Source organism: Anguilla anguilla, chromosome 1 (assembly GCF_013347855.1).
Source record: "Anguilla anguilla isolate fAngAng1 chromosome 1, fAngAng1.pri, whole genome shotgun sequence".
NCBI lineage: Eukaryota > Metazoa > Chordata > Actinopteri > Anguilliformes > Anguillidae > Anguilla > Anguilla anguilla.
In genome coordinates, this window is record NC_049201.1 from 73,063,482 (window position 1) to 73,078,724 (window position 15,243).

A 15,243-nucleotide genomic window follows, 5' to 3' on the forward strand; every position below is an offset into this window, starting at 1 on the left:
ATAATGTCAAATACATAGTCCCTCCCCCCAATTTTAGGGGGACAAAACATAATTGGACAAAATAACATAATCGTACAGTTTCCATATGTAGTACTTGGTTGCAAATCCTTTGTATTTAGCAACTGCCTGAAGTCTGCGACCCATAGACATCGCGGACTCTGGCTATCTTCCCTGGTGATGCACTGCAGCCATCTTCATTTCTGTTTGTTTCGGGGCTTTTTGCCTTCAGCCTTGTGTTCAGGTTTGGTGATTGACAGTCGAGAACATTCCAGGTTTTAGCCCTGAAAAACTCCTTGGCTGCTTTAGCGGTGTGTTTGGGATCATTGTCAGTGCTGCCATTCTATTCTTGAGGCTTAACAGTGATTTGCATCTTGTAGTTACGTTGGCATAGTTGTCTCTTTATGGTAGTCTGCCACATCTGCGACTACATCCTTGAGAGCATTCTTGATCTGCTTGCCAGTTGAAAATGGGTTTTTCTTCACAATTTAAGTAATCCTCTGTCATCCGCTACAGTGGTCTTTCGTGGCCTACCAGTTTGATTGCTATTGCCGATCTCACTAGTGTGTTCTTACTCCTAAACTACGTGACAAAAAGTTCATTTCGACACGGCCAAATATGTCTCTGATCGATTTTTCAGGTTCATGACGGCCGGCTTTACTGGCGATGACACTTGTTTGGCCCCCGTGTTGAGAGTCAACAGCAACAGACTCCAAAAGCAAATGCCACACCTAAAATCAACTCTAGACATTTCGTTAGCTTTCTCATGCATGAACTAACGACGCAACGGCGCACAACTGGCTAAGAAACAGTCGAGCAGCCAGCTGTCCCATCACTTCTGCTCCTCAAAAATGGAGGGACTATGTACAAATAGCAGAACAACTAAATTTATGTCACTCTTCAAATACTTCTGGGCTCCAGTGTATATTCCAATATACATTCGTTTATTTGTATTGCACTTTTTACCCCGTCCCTGAAATATATGTACTGTATATAAATATCTGAAAGCTGTTGTAATTTGTGTATTTGCCATTATATTGTGAAGTGTGGCAATGTGCGGATGACATATTTCATTTCTGCACGTTCCATTTATTTCGGTGCAAGCCTCAGCCGTTTGCACAGGAGTTTTTTCACCCATAAGGGTTTGGAGTGATTGAGGTTCCCCAACCCTTTTCTCCAGGCTCTCTTTCTGAAATGAGCACTTGGCGGCTGAGGACCCTAACCTCAGTAATGTGGCACAGCCCCATTGTGAGTGCACTGGCTGGCCATTCAGCACGTTGGACCGTGGGAGAAAGAAACCGTGCCGGTCGAACGGTGACATCACTGAATCATGGCCCTTCACTGGACATGCTGTTTAGTACAATGTAAATGTTGTTTTTGATATGAGGATATTTAAGCAAAAAGCACAGGTGGAGATTAAGGGGGTGGGGGGGTGGGGGCTGGAGGGGCATGCACAACCCGCCTCCCCCTAGGGTTCATGATCCAAATCTCCCTCTGGTCCATAGTAGTCCATAATCGCCATCTCAAACCCCCACCTTCCCACCCCTCCTAGTTTCGCCGTTACATCGAAATCCACCCGTGCCCGAAGGGCCTGCGCCGTCCTGCCGTTTGAAACCTCTCCCTTCAGGCGAGGCCTCGGCCTGTTACCTGCAGCCCTGCGGGGGTACGGTCAGCCCTGTCAAAGTGCGGATTTGACACCAACCTGTGGGGCCTATCCACACACCAGAACAGTGCCTAAAACCAGACAACAGCGCCCACAAAATGTATTATTTTTTAGAAGAGAAAAATGTTTTTTTTTTCTTCCATTTTGCTATGTAGCCCCTGGGATACTTGCACAAATCCCCGGAGAGCCGCTAACCCCCAGTAAGGGAGTGCCTGTCTTATGTCTCTATTACAGGCTGCTGCTCTCCTTCTGTACCATGGGAAGTCCAACACTATCCTGTAACGTGAATAAATTTAATATCGTACAGCTGAAGGGCATGGAGCCAGGGCACACCGGCTAGCTTTTTACATGGGTTTCCAGTGGATGTCTCTTTTGTTCCTTTCATTCATTCCAGTTTTTCTCAAATGGCATTTCATTCTGGTCCAACAAAGGGGGGGGGGGATGACAGAACTTTCAAACGAAGAAGGAAGAAAGGAAGTCGAGCTGTCAGAGCATTAGCCTCATTAGAGGAGGTAGTATTCCATGGTGGCGTGGTTCTGTGGTGACGCGCTTTGAGGAAGGAACTTCAAGAAGCAAACGCAAGAAAAGAATTTATAAAGGAGAACACACACAGACACCCACACGCATACACTAGGGCACCGAGAGACACTGCACACAGATGCTGGTACATGCACGCGTGCATATATGTACACACACACACACACACACATATACACACACATATACACATGCACTCAGACACACACACACACACACACACATACACATGCACTCAGACACACACACACACACACACACACATATACACATGCACTCAGACACACACACACACACACACATATACACATGCTCTCAGACACACACACAGGCCCGCACACACACACATACACACACACATATACACATGCACACACACACACACACACAGGCTAACACACACACACACACACACGCATATACACATGCACTCAGACACACACACACACACACAGGCTCGCGCACACACACATTCACACACACACACACACACACACACACACACACATATACACATGCACTCAGACACACACACAGGCCCACACACACACACATATACACATGCACACACACACACACACACACACACACACATACACAGTTCCTCCCCCAGGTATGGGGCACACCAAAGGCAGCTATATTTATGGTCACATGAAGCCGACCCACCCGACCTTCCTCATTTCCCACCTCCTCCGGTCTTCCTCATCTCCTTCTTCTCTTGCCCCCCTCCCCTCCTTTGCCCCTCAGCTTAATGACATGCACACTTTTCGGAGGTGTGAATGGACACGCGCAATAGCGTCACGTCCCAGGCTGCGTTCTGCGTTATGCGAAGGAAGGCGCGGCAGAATCGGAGGTCGCCGGGAGCACCCGCAGCGTCGGGAGCGGTCGCCGATGTGGGGATTTGGATTCCCTGCCGAGGGTTTTGTTTGAGCGAGCGAGCGGGCGGGCCGCTGATGTTCAAGTACAAAGCGGCCAGGCGCGTTGTCGGAGCATAACCATGGAAACGGCGCTTAGCGTAGCGGCCCCCCCTCCCCCCCCCCGCGCGGCGGCTGTGCGTCTCCCCCCCAGCTGTGCTAACGCAAGCAGGCGACTGATTACAATAACCCGGCGCTGCGTGGGGCGGCTCACGAAAGAGGCGGAAGCCAGTCGAGCTCGTCAGGCGCCCAGAACGGCGAATGTGCAGCACGGCACGGCGAGGGCACCGATCCCATTTGTCGCCTAGAGGTGGCATCCATCCGGGGGGGGGGGGGCGGGGGGGGGGGCAAATGGGTTCCCGAATCCAGCACCCACCGAAACCCACCCCCCACCCTCACCCCTCACTCCGGTCCACGGCCTCGCCTGGGGCCACGGCGAGGCTAGAGCCGCTCCTGGATCGCTACGTTATCGCTACACATTGGCAGACATCTGCAATCCCGTCCAGATGGCAGAAAGATTAGCGAGTGTTTGCAGGTTGAGCACATGCCTTTTTTTTGGGGGGTGGGGGGGTGGGGGGGGGGGTTGTTACCAGCAGCAGGAAAAGGCGTGGCTGTGCCTCTATCAGAAACACTGCTGTTTCTTACAGCTACTGCGCATTTGTATGCCATACCTGCCTAGCATGGTGCTCTGCTTTTATGCTCTGGCTTGCAGTGAGCACACCACTGGTTTCACAGCAAACACATTCACTGCTACAATACGCTTTGTTATGTCTGCGATAATGTGCCGTGGTGCCTAAGAATCATACTCCCCGTTTCTCATTTTGTATCAAGGCTGTATCAAGTTTGGTATTTTCACACGGTAACGTATAATTTGAAGATGTGAGATACTTCTTTCCAGGCATGACTATAATACGCCTGTCGTGGCATCAGTTGACTTCCACGCTAACATATGAAGTTTTCAGGTTCCAAACATAATAAATGACACTGTGGTACACTGTGTCTTCTGAGCCACACCTACAATCTTCGTGTGACTTCCCGGCTCTTGCACAGTTAGCCAGCCTGTTTGGTGTTTCCTGTAAACTGACCCATAGACCTGACCGAAAAATCCTGCGCAAGATCCTGTTGTGGAATCGCAATGCGTCAACCCCTGCTGCCACCGCAAATGAGCTGTGGCAGAATATGAGGATGTCGTGTCAGCCAATCAGTGTCGGGTGCCAACAGATCAAAGCAATTAGCGAGGTGGTGTACGGTGATGACATTCTGAGCGGGCATGTCTCATCCAAGGCGTCACTTTAGAATTCATTACGTAGTGTAACGACATTATGTGGTTCACTGTCCCTGTTATATCCTGCGTGATCGCTGGTGAACGCCTTGCAACCAGTTTTATTGTGTATACGGAACAACTAAAGGTGATCCTGATAAATTCCTGGATGCATTTATAAATTCATTTCTTGTGTACCGTAAGGTGCAAGGGGCAGTAATGTATGTCTCACTTAAGTGACAGCCCTTCTGCAGCCAGGGTGTAGGGTCTTTCTTCATGCCATGGGGTGCCAGATGGTGTAGAGGATGGTGACAGAACGATGCATCAGGCTCCCTCGCTGTTGGAGGCCATGAACAGTGAGACATATGGCAACCGCACTAGCTAATGGAGACTGTGGCAGACAACAGGAATAGTTCATATGAAAAAAAATTTTCAGCATTTTCAAATATTTATTCACTATGAAACTATGAGAAAAAAAAAAAAAAAACTCAACAAATTATGAGGTATTTTTAATGAACATTTCTGCGTAGATGATTAAACAGGAAACTCCTGGGGTGCAATCTTAGAGGATGTGTATCGATGGTTACCAGTAGAGATAAAAGGGATGGTCTAAGTAATTTTATATTTCAGGTGATAAACAGGATACATTTGATTGACAGAACTGAAGAAAGATAAAGTGAGACTGGCTAATTGTTTTTTGAACGTAAGATTCTATGTCCCAGTGAAGGAAAATCATCTAATCCCTGTCATTGCTGTACATGTTTTCAACTGCCAATTACCGTACAAGTGGGAATTCATCCGAGAGTATGTGTGATTACTCTAAACAAAGCGTTCTGGCATACTGTGAAACAGCCTTATTGCCGTGTTCTACCGCTCCTCTATTCAAAACGTTGGGCTCACAGAGACACGAGGCTGACATGGTCTAGAATAGATGTCTGCTTACATCAAAAAGACGTTTATTAAAACACAAAAACGAGGAAGCAACCAGGATAATTAACCAATCATTAATTATCCTGAGGTTGAGCGGTTGCTTTTGACAGCAAGGCACAAATATGATTCTGAAATGTGGAGAGAGATGATTGGTATTGATATATGGATTAAACAGCTAGATTTTCTTTCATGGCATATGTGCTTCATTTTGAAATCGGCGTCAACGCCGAGCAGCTTCTTATATTCATTTGGCAGATATCAACAAGTTATCTCAGATAAATACCTGGCAACAGATTCCCCTTTGATACACATAGCAACAGACATTCAGTTACATTTAAATGTATTTCCACTGGTGTTTTACACATTAGAACTGTCTGAGTACTGAGTACAAAAATAAACCATGAATGGCATTATTTTAGTTTATTAGTGTAAGTAGCCGGGTTTTCTTGATAGCTAATAGGTTATCAATACCATCTTCTGCCAAAACAATATATTAGATCCTTTCTTAGACCTTCTACAGTGTGCTTACTGTGAAATTGTTGAGAGTTGAGAGCCAGATTCTTAAAATGGAATCTTTTCTGCCATTTTGAAGAATATGCATGCAGGCTACTAAACCTGTTTTGACATACTCATACTCACTGCAGTTCGTACTCATGTTTTAATTAATTCCTGTAATGTAACGAATCCCCTGCTTGGCTCTTTCGCTATAAGGCTGGGTTGACTGTGTGGATCTGAGAGATAGCACCATCATTAGAGACGGGTTATGGCTTCAGGGTTGCTCGTATCCGGATCCTCGTATTTCTGTCCTATAAATATAAGTCTTGTGAGAGTGCTCAGTGAGTGAGTGAGTGAGTGAGTGATTGCAGCCTCAAATGTCAGTGATGGCCATCGCAACATCACAGAACGCTCCTCCCACAAGTGCTTGCAGCCGTGACACTCAAGGGCAGAAGCCGTTACCTGCCACCACCACGCCAATCACGCTTGCCCCCATTACTCTAAAGGTATTGTGTGATCTCCAGTTGTCACATGATGTAATTCCAGTCATGATTGTTTGGTGAGCGCGCCACAGGTCTTGTGAGTGTCACGTTTAAAAAAAAATATTTTTTTTTTAACAGAGATATTCGTTGGCAGTCTTATTCTGCCAGTTCCACTGTTTTCAATGTGTCTGCGAGACTCGCCGGAGAGAACAGGAGCGTGCTCTCATTCCAAAAACGTTGCTTAGCGACACAAAAATACGCCCCGCTAGCCAAAACCCGAGGCCACCGGTTACACCTGCGGGGTGGTGGCTTCGGAGCCCGGCCTCGATCATCTTACCCCCCGCTCTAGTCAAACCGTAGAAACGTCTGTCCTTCCAGCACGGGGCAACTCTGGAAACGCTCGCCCTTCCAAGCGAAGACGTGTGAATACAAAGCCGCTGTCTGTGTCCGGAAGGGTTTGTGCAAAAATCAACTGTTCGTACATAATGCATTACATTAAGGGTCACAATATTGTTACTTTTCCCATATAAGGACTTTGTCAGGGAAAGTAGGACACTGGTACCATTATTACCATACTTGGACTGGTGGTTGATACCCTGCAGCCTCTGGAACATTCTGTCACGGAACTGTACCCAGAAAATGAGACGCCCTCTCCGTCGTCTGCGTTCAGGAATTCTGAAATAAAAAGTGTCGTCTCGGCGCGCCCGTGACCAACGCGGCACGTAGTCGAGTGTCGGCGTTTCAATAAACCCCGACAAAATTTCACGAACGCACTTCAAAGAGAACGAATCGCCCCTTCACTTCAAAGCACTTCCAGACCCTTGGCAGAAAGGGCGTTCGGGACGAAGACACGCCAGAATAATGCAAATGGCTGCTCTCTGACCTCCTCCTGCACCTGTTGCCTGCGCTACCAGCCGCGTGGAAAGGACAGGATCCACTGCACCCACCCTAGCCTTTCACAAGCACAAGGCTAATTAGCTATGATAGCTATGGCTAACTAACAAAGAGCTAACAGTGAACCGACAGGAGCTGAGGGGACGAGGTCCTTTATGCAGAAAGGGTCTTAGAACAGGCGAGCTGATCGCGGAGTAGGGATGCTGAGTGCTTTTCATCGTTGTCTTGGCTTTGGTTGTTTTATTTTTTCCTTTTTTATTGTTTATTTACTGCATATTGTAAAGGGTGTTGGCACTGTAAGCCATGTAAGTACTTGCATGGTGCTTTAAAAATGAAGCGTCATATTAACATGTTATTCATACCAAGGATCAGTTTAGCCATTTTTGTCCCCCTAATAACAGATTTCCCTGGTTTAAATCCTCACTCGTTTCTGTTATTAGGATCAATAATAGATCAGCAGTGTTTCTCTGATAAGGATACATAATGAATACAGGCCCAGGCCAAAGTCTCAGTGAGGTTGTTTTTTTTCGTCCGTGCGCCAGTGAGGAGCTGGAACTCAAAGTGCCGGCCGTTCGTATTGGAGTGAGCAACGGGTGTCTGACGAGCCCCTCGTCTCCAGCGTCGGGGACCCCGTTTGGGGGGGGGGGTCTGGAGCTCGGTTCGCGCAACGGCGAGGGATTTCAGGCACCGTGCCCACTGTTTACGCTAGCGGTGCGCGTGGGCCGTGCTCGTCCGTCTTATCAATTTAAAGGCAGATGCCGACCCTCGTGACCGAGGAGCGTCCGACGTCGACGAGCGCAAAAACATGGCGTTTCCTTCCCCCGCGTGCCTGTGCCTTTTCGCGCGGAGCCGTGGCTTTGAAGCTGAAGGCGCGCGCCATGTTGAAGTGATCACGTACAGTGGAACAATCGCCCTATTCCCGAACCCTGCAATTAAATATAGAACTCTCTGCCTCCCACGCCCTCTCTCCTCTCTCTGTACCTCTCTCTCTCTCTCTTTCTCTCTCCTACACTCCACATTGTAGTCCACTCTCCCACTCCCACTCCTCCTCTCTGTTTATATCTCTACGTTCAGACTTTATATGTGCTTCCTGTTTAGCACTTCACATATATTTTCCCGCTTTTGCCTCTCATGCGCTTCCCCTTTCCCCCATTCTGTTCCCCTCTTCCCTCACTCTTTCAGATTGCTGTACACATTTGGTGTATGTTATTGGTTGCGCAGTTGCTGACAGGCAGAGTATAAGACGACTGTGATGGGTGTGGTGGGGTGGGGTGGGGTGGGGAGGGGGGAGAAGACGTCCGGGGCTCAAATGTATTGAACACCAAATACCACATGTATACTTCACAGAGATTTACGTGCATGCTTAAAATCTTAAGGTGACACACAATTTCACTGTTCAAAACACACACACACTCACAGATGCAATATGCATATATTCAACTGATTCATTGAACTATGAAACAAGGATATGCTAATCTTCTAATGAATGTTTGAAATTAATTAAATATTCAGTCATTCGTTTATTTAAATATTCCTATTAACATATGGGCATCAACATAATGACAAAACCCAGGTAGGATAATACACATTTTAACCCCAGGAACCTGATTTATATGAATTTCCTATTATTAACTACAGCACAGCATGATATTGAATTTAAAATGCATTCTGCTATGTGCTACGCATTCAATTACACATGTCTACACGTGGGTGGTTTGTATATGTTTGAATCTCTGTTGCATTACATCCTCTCTAGAGTCATTCATATCGTAGGCCTAGATATGATTTCTTCAATAGGCTTCACAATCTCATAAACTGAAAGAATTTGCATTCGCCATGCCCTTAGTCTGCAGTGCTCACAGGGAATGTTTTGGCAAAGCTAAAAGCTAAATTTCTGACGCGTAGTGGATACAAAATGGTAGTATATGCGTGGACGGAGCTCTTTAGACTCGTGAAGTCAAGGTTGATGTTCGCTTTATGCGTGTGCGACAATCAGACACGGAAACTTCAGCGTTAGGTCATCCGCAAAGCCGCATTCAGACGTGAACGCCGTAACTCGGATGCGTGCCTGAAAATACGCGCACCGAACATGCACGGTGCCCGCACAAATACTGCTTTAGCGTTCTTCTGCCCTTGGCTTCTTCCGTTATTTCAAACGGCGCGATTGCTCGAGTTGACCATTTTTAGCTTCATGCCGTGGGTTACGGAATTATGCAACAGACACGCAGTACAGGCACAGCCCCAATTCACTGCTTCCCACCACCGCTGGGTTCTGACACTCTGATCTCTCATTTACCTGCTCTGCAGCTCTCTTGCTCTCACTCTCGCTCTTTCTCCCGTTGCCACGGCAGCAGAATCTGACAATGAGAGGCAGAGAGAACAGAGGAGACAGAGAGAGAGAGCGAGAGAGAGTAAATGCCATTCGAGTCATTTTGACTGCGCGTGTGTTTATTTATTATTTGAGGTGTGCATGATATAGATATATGTAATGTCTATATGGTTGTTATTTTTTTCCTTTGATTGAGTTACTGCTATGTTGAAAGCTAGAAGTACTGCCAGTTGGAAGACATTTGAGAAAATGCCCCCTCTAATACAACGATTTCCAAATGGCAGAGACATTTGTCATTTCTGTCATTATGTGGGAGCATGTTTCAAAATCAACCCACAGTGCTTTGAGGGAAAAAAAAACAAACAGTTTTGTTTTCTGTTTGTAAACCCTTAGAGAAAAAAAACCACTGATAAGAAGTGGTGTCCCTAGTGAATGCAATATGTGCAAACACACATTAGCAAAGGTGTGAGATTGTGTGTCGCTCTTCGGGTACGTACAGTTCATGTGTCTGTCTCTTCATTTCCACTTGTGAATGCCGTTTCAAGGGTGTTAAACAGCGAAGTGAAATAGACCTTATATGTGTTGCTAGCACCTCTGCCTCCCTTTATAACCACAATCCTGAAAGAGGGAGACAGAGGTAGAAAGAGATGAAGAGAGAGAGGAGGAGAAGGAGGAAGAGAAAGAGAAGAAGTTTGTTTGTTTCTGAGTCAATACACTCGGAGACGCGCACGCTACGCAAGCATGCAGGTTTGAAGTTTATTGAACACTCGAAATAATCCTGCTGAGAAACAAGAAGGTTAGCAGGATCCCAGCCGGCTCTCCCCACTGACGCTCAAGTCAGCCCACTAGAGTCCACCCTAATTGTCTCAAGGCAAGCGTGGAATGCAGCGATCTTCCCGGAAGCCTCTCGCTGTTAAAGACGTATTCGTCAGCGAACAATGGCTATTAATTATAGCGCATAAAAGAACCCTTTCACATAATGGTTGAACGCTTGGCGGAACGACTCTTAAATCCCCAAATATTCAGGCTGTTCCAGCCTAAAATTGAATTACAGGGATGATTCATATTTATGTTATTATTGCTGTCAGATTTTCTTGTTCTGCATAAAAACAAATGAATTGTTTGTGACACCTCCCCCCCCACACACAACCAACACCACCTCCCAATACCCACCTATCCACAATGCATTCTGTCACTCATAACTCAAAATCCTTCCCCCTCTCTACTGCCTCCTCTTTTCACACAGTCTGTCTTCCTTTTTCTAATCCTCTGTCTTCCCTTTCTCCCCCTTCTTTCTCTATATCTCTCTTTCTCTGAATCAGTGCCTGAGGCTTCAGACTGTATACATTTCTCTCTCTCTCTCTCTCTCTCTGTCTGTCTCCCTCTCCTTGTCCCTCTCCTTTTCCCTGTAGATAATTAAGAGCACAGATTTTATGCTTTTCTCTCACATAATAGAGACTGTGCAGACGCTGCAAATGGGCTGCCAAGTCTCTGACATAGCCAGTCACAGACAGAAACGCGCACACACACACACACACTTGTGATTATATTTTGCTTGGGTATTTATATACTTCACCAGTGCCAGCCCCCAGGGTGACTTACAGTGGGGAACAAAATTTAAGTGCCGCAAAAAGCTTATGCAACAATGGCCAGAGCAGCTGTGTCCATGTCCCGGTACCAACAGGCTGTATCCCAGAAAAGAGAGATGGCAGCACAACAGGCCACGGACAGAATTTACACTGAATAGATGGCTAATGCTCTCCCGCTGTTGAACTAATGTTTTCAAATGCCTTTTTTTTGGCTGTGTCCTCTCCCTCCCTCCCTCTCTCTCTTTCTGGCTCTCTGTTTATCTCTGTGCCTCCCTCCCTCCCTCCCTCCCTCCCTCCCTCCTTTCCCCCCTGTCTGTCAGACAGACCACACTCAGAGACGTACCCTATGTGTCCTTACCCCGGAGCTCACTTGTGAATGTTCGTGCCCCCTCAGACTCTGTTGTCCTCGAATTTCCAACTCTGTGTTCATTAGAGCGTTTTGGAAACAAAAATGTTTTGAGGCTCATACTAATCCCCGCCCCCCCCCCCCCCCCCCCCCCCCCCCCCCCCGCCTAGGGTTGTCAGTAGCGGTGAGTGATGGTGATATAGCACAGGCTGCATTTGTCATTGATGGTAATTTTAGGTCTTGGCCAATCAGAGGTAATCTGCACCCCCAGTAATAGCCAATCACATGCTTTTTGTGGGACACAGTGTACACGCCCCACACATCAACTGTTGGCCATTGGTTTGATTGACTGTACCTGGGGGTCCACCGTTTATTTACACTTGATCGATACCGGCCATCACACAGTTTTATTGTATCTTTAGCTAGAGAGTTGGTAACGAGTCAGGAAAATGTGTGCAGCTGTAGGAATTATATACATATTCTCTTATCTACAGTCCCCAAGTGATTTTTTTTATCTCAGTTTTTGTTCATTATAATACATTGGACCTCAGATGTGATTTCAATCAAATGTACACACAATTTCATTAGTCACTTTTCCTCTATCGGAAAATCTACGTATGTAAACAAAATGGCGACCTAGAATGACATCATGCACCCACGCAATGACAAACAAGGACACTGATACTAGAGAGAGAGAGAGAGAGAGAGCATGAAGAAGAGAGACAGAGTGATGGAGAGAAAGAGGAAGGGAGATAGTGTTCTTTATTCCCCGGGGTCATATGAAAGCGGTCAATCTGGGCCTATGTGAAAAGGTCGGGGGTGAGAGGTCTGTAACAGAGGGGCTGTAACTCTTCCGCTGCCGGGCCGCCTGTCCTGAGATAAGAGGCTAAAGGTTAAAATCAGGCCATAACTGTCTCACAGACTGGCGGTCCGCACGCTGACTCATACCTGTGCAACGCTGGTCTTTTAAAAAAAAAATTTTTTTTAGCCACTTGTCAGTTTCTGTCTTGATCTGTGCTTCCGGCTCGGGGCATTTCTCAGTTTGTTCCAGCACCGGCAGTCTATATGAGGCTCAGACAGCTGGCTCTGAGTGGCCATCCTAGTAGCCACATCACTGTTGCCTGGGTATTTTTCGATGTATGTTTCTGGACTGCATGGATTGAGTGAAATTCACGGTGAATGGTTCATTGAGTAGTGGCGGTGGTGTGATGGGTCCTCCCGCCCAGTAGGGGGCGGAACAGGCAGCCAGAAGACCGTTCTCCATGAGGAGCAGTAGAAGATGCCGGCTCTGCCAGCGCTGCTGCTGTCGATTCGCTTCGTCTTGCCGTTACTGACCGTGGCCCCGTCCTCCTGCAGCCAGGCGCCCGTGCTGTCCTCGGTCAGAATGGGTAAGTCACATGACGCCATGCGTCCATGCACACGCACACCCACGCACCTGTGCGTGCCGCCCTCTGTATGTGTGCGTGTGTTTGTGTGTGTGTGCATACGTGTGTTTGTGTGTGCAGGTGTGTGTGTGTCGCTAACTGTTTCTTTCGCTCTCTTAATCGGATGGTGTTGGTGTGTGTGTGTGTGTGCGTGTGTGTGTATTTCTGTGTGTGCATGTGTGTGTTTGTGTGTGTGCATGGGTGTGTATTTGTGCGTGCATATTTGTTTGTATGTGTGTGTTTGTGCGTGTGGATGTGTTTGTGTCCTGGTCTGTTTCTTTCTCTCTCTTAATCTGATGGTGTTGGTGTGCGTGCGTGCGTGCGTGCGTGCGTGCGCTCCCTGTCTCTCCCTCTCTCTTTCCCTAGCGGCCATCCTGGATGACCAATCGGTGTGTGGGCGAGGCGAGCGGCACGCTCTCGCTCTGGCCCGCGAGAACATCAACAGCATGATGGAGGGCCCGGCGATGGCCCGCGTTGAAGTGGACATCTTCGAGCTGCAGAGAGACTCGCAGTACGAGACCACTGACACCAGTGAGTGCCCCTCTCCTGCTCCGTCCGTGCTCACAGCGTACACCCACTTTACGCTCGCTACACACCATGAGTCAAGGATGTATTTTTATTGCAGAACATTATTATTATTTTTTTTTACACAGATAGCTCAGTTACAGTCATGGCTGTAGATACAGTGTACATTCAGTATGCTTTTATATATCAGTTCTACGCTGTATCAGTGTGACTGATCATATGCATTGGAGGTACAGTAACATTGCAATCACATTTATCAAGAATGGCTTACACAGACGTGATAGGATATGAAACGGCGATTGACCATTTTGCTGTCTGGCTTCCTCCCTCAGTGTGTCAGATATTACCAAAGGGCGTGGTCTCAGTGATAGGCCCCGCCTCCAGCCCCGCCTCCGGCTCGACCGTCAGTCACATCTGCGGGGAGAAGGAGGTGAGGAGCCCGCCTGTCCCAGCGATGGCACTCCGCCATTCGTCCGCTCGCGCTGCTCGTCTTAAATTGAGCTGTCGCTCGCCTTCGCGTAGCGCTGTTTGTCTTCCCCCATGGGGGGCTCTTCTCCCTTCGTCCGACTCTTTCTGCAACCGCCACCTGTTTTTTTATCCTCGACTTCTGCTCCTCCTCGTTCTCACGTCCTCGCCGTTCTCTGCTCATTGTCTCCCCCCCCCCCCCCCTCAGATTCCCCACGTTAAGATCGGGCCCGAGGAGACCCCCAGGCTTCCGTACCTGCGCTTCGCCTCCGTCAGCCTGTACCCCAGCAACGAGGACCTCAGCCTGGCCGTGGGGGCCATCCTGCGCTCCTTCAGCTATCCATCTGCCAGTCTGGTCTGCGCCAAGGCCGAGTGTGAGTCCGTTCGTCCGCCCGTCGCCCGCCCGCGTGACGCGCTGGGTTCCGCCGCGTGACGCGTTGAGTTACCCGTGTGGCGCGTTGGGTTAACCGCGTGATGTGTTGGGTTACCCACTGATGCGTTGGGTTACCCGCGTGACGCGTTGGGTTCCCCGCGTGAACCGTTGGGTTCCCCGCGTGAACCGTTGGGTTCCCCGCATGAACCGTTGGGTTACCCGCGGACGCGGTCACGCCGAGTGAACCGGCTTGAGAGGCTGTGGTTGCGGCAGTCTTGGGTTCACTGGTCCGGCATTCGGGTGAAATCGAACGTCTCCCTGCGTGGAGCGCACTGCACTTAATGCTGCATTACCATGAAGGGGAGGAGGAGGACTTGAGCTGGTCTGGAGGATAAAAATAACAGGCGTCAATCAGGCTGGCCTCAGAGTTCCTATGCGGGGGCACTGGTGAGCAGTGTCAGATATTTTGAACGGCTCGGAGACGGGCTGGGAACCGAACCCTACCCTCATTGGTTAAATGTACACTCATTAAATACGAGCCCCCCCCCGGTGCTTTTTTCCAGGGGTGAGGGGTTTGAGGGAGCTGGCTGGGAGGGATGGAACAGTGCTGAGGGGATTTTTGTTCATGTTGCAGGTGAGGCTAAATCTGGATGTGTAGGCTGGAGAGCGCGCGGCGGCTTTGCCCTCGCCGCCAGTGTGTCGGCTGAGGAAAGCGGTTGCCATGACAGCGGGGATGCTTGTTTTCTGTGATCTGTTAATCGGCTGCCTCGCTGCAGGGGCAGACAGTGCCTGCTTTAATCAGTCTGGATTTTGACTTTATGATTTTGGACTGGCGGTGCTAAGCGTGTCCTGTTGGAGTCGGGACTCAAGGGGATTCGAAGAATCCAGCCAAGGCGACGTACGCTCCTTAGTGGGAACGACGGCTTAAGATATTTCGGGGCTTAACTTTTAACGTTTCGCGGTGATTAAATTCTTCTTCCTCGACGAATTAATGACCAGAGTTAATTTATTTGTTAATT

General features: G+C 48.4%; 1 protein-coding gene across 7 annotated transcripts in view; it reads left to right on the forward strand.

Annotated features, from left to right (window-relative positions):
* The window catches only part of grik5 (glutamate receptor, ionotropic, kainate 5), a 56,059-nt gene that overhangs the window by 23,619 nt on the left and 17,197 nt on the right, over positions 1-15,243 (forward strand). For 6 of the 7 annotated variants that reach the window (XM_035412459.1, XM_035412487.1, XM_035412513.1 and 3 more), the window contains 4 exons: positions 12,667-12,825; positions 13,228-13,392; positions 13,719-13,816; positions 14,060-14,225. In XM_035412459.1, the coding sequence (XP_035268350.1) occupies positions 12,717-12,825; positions 13,228-13,392; positions 13,719-13,816; positions 14,060-14,225 (538 nt within the window). In that variant the 5' untranslated portion in view covers positions 12,667-12,716. Of the gene's footprint in view, positions 1-12,663; positions 12,826-13,227; positions 13,393-13,718; positions 13,817-14,059; positions 14,226-15,243 lie in introns of all 7 variants that reach the window. The other variant, XM_035412468.1, reaches the window with a different exon arrangement.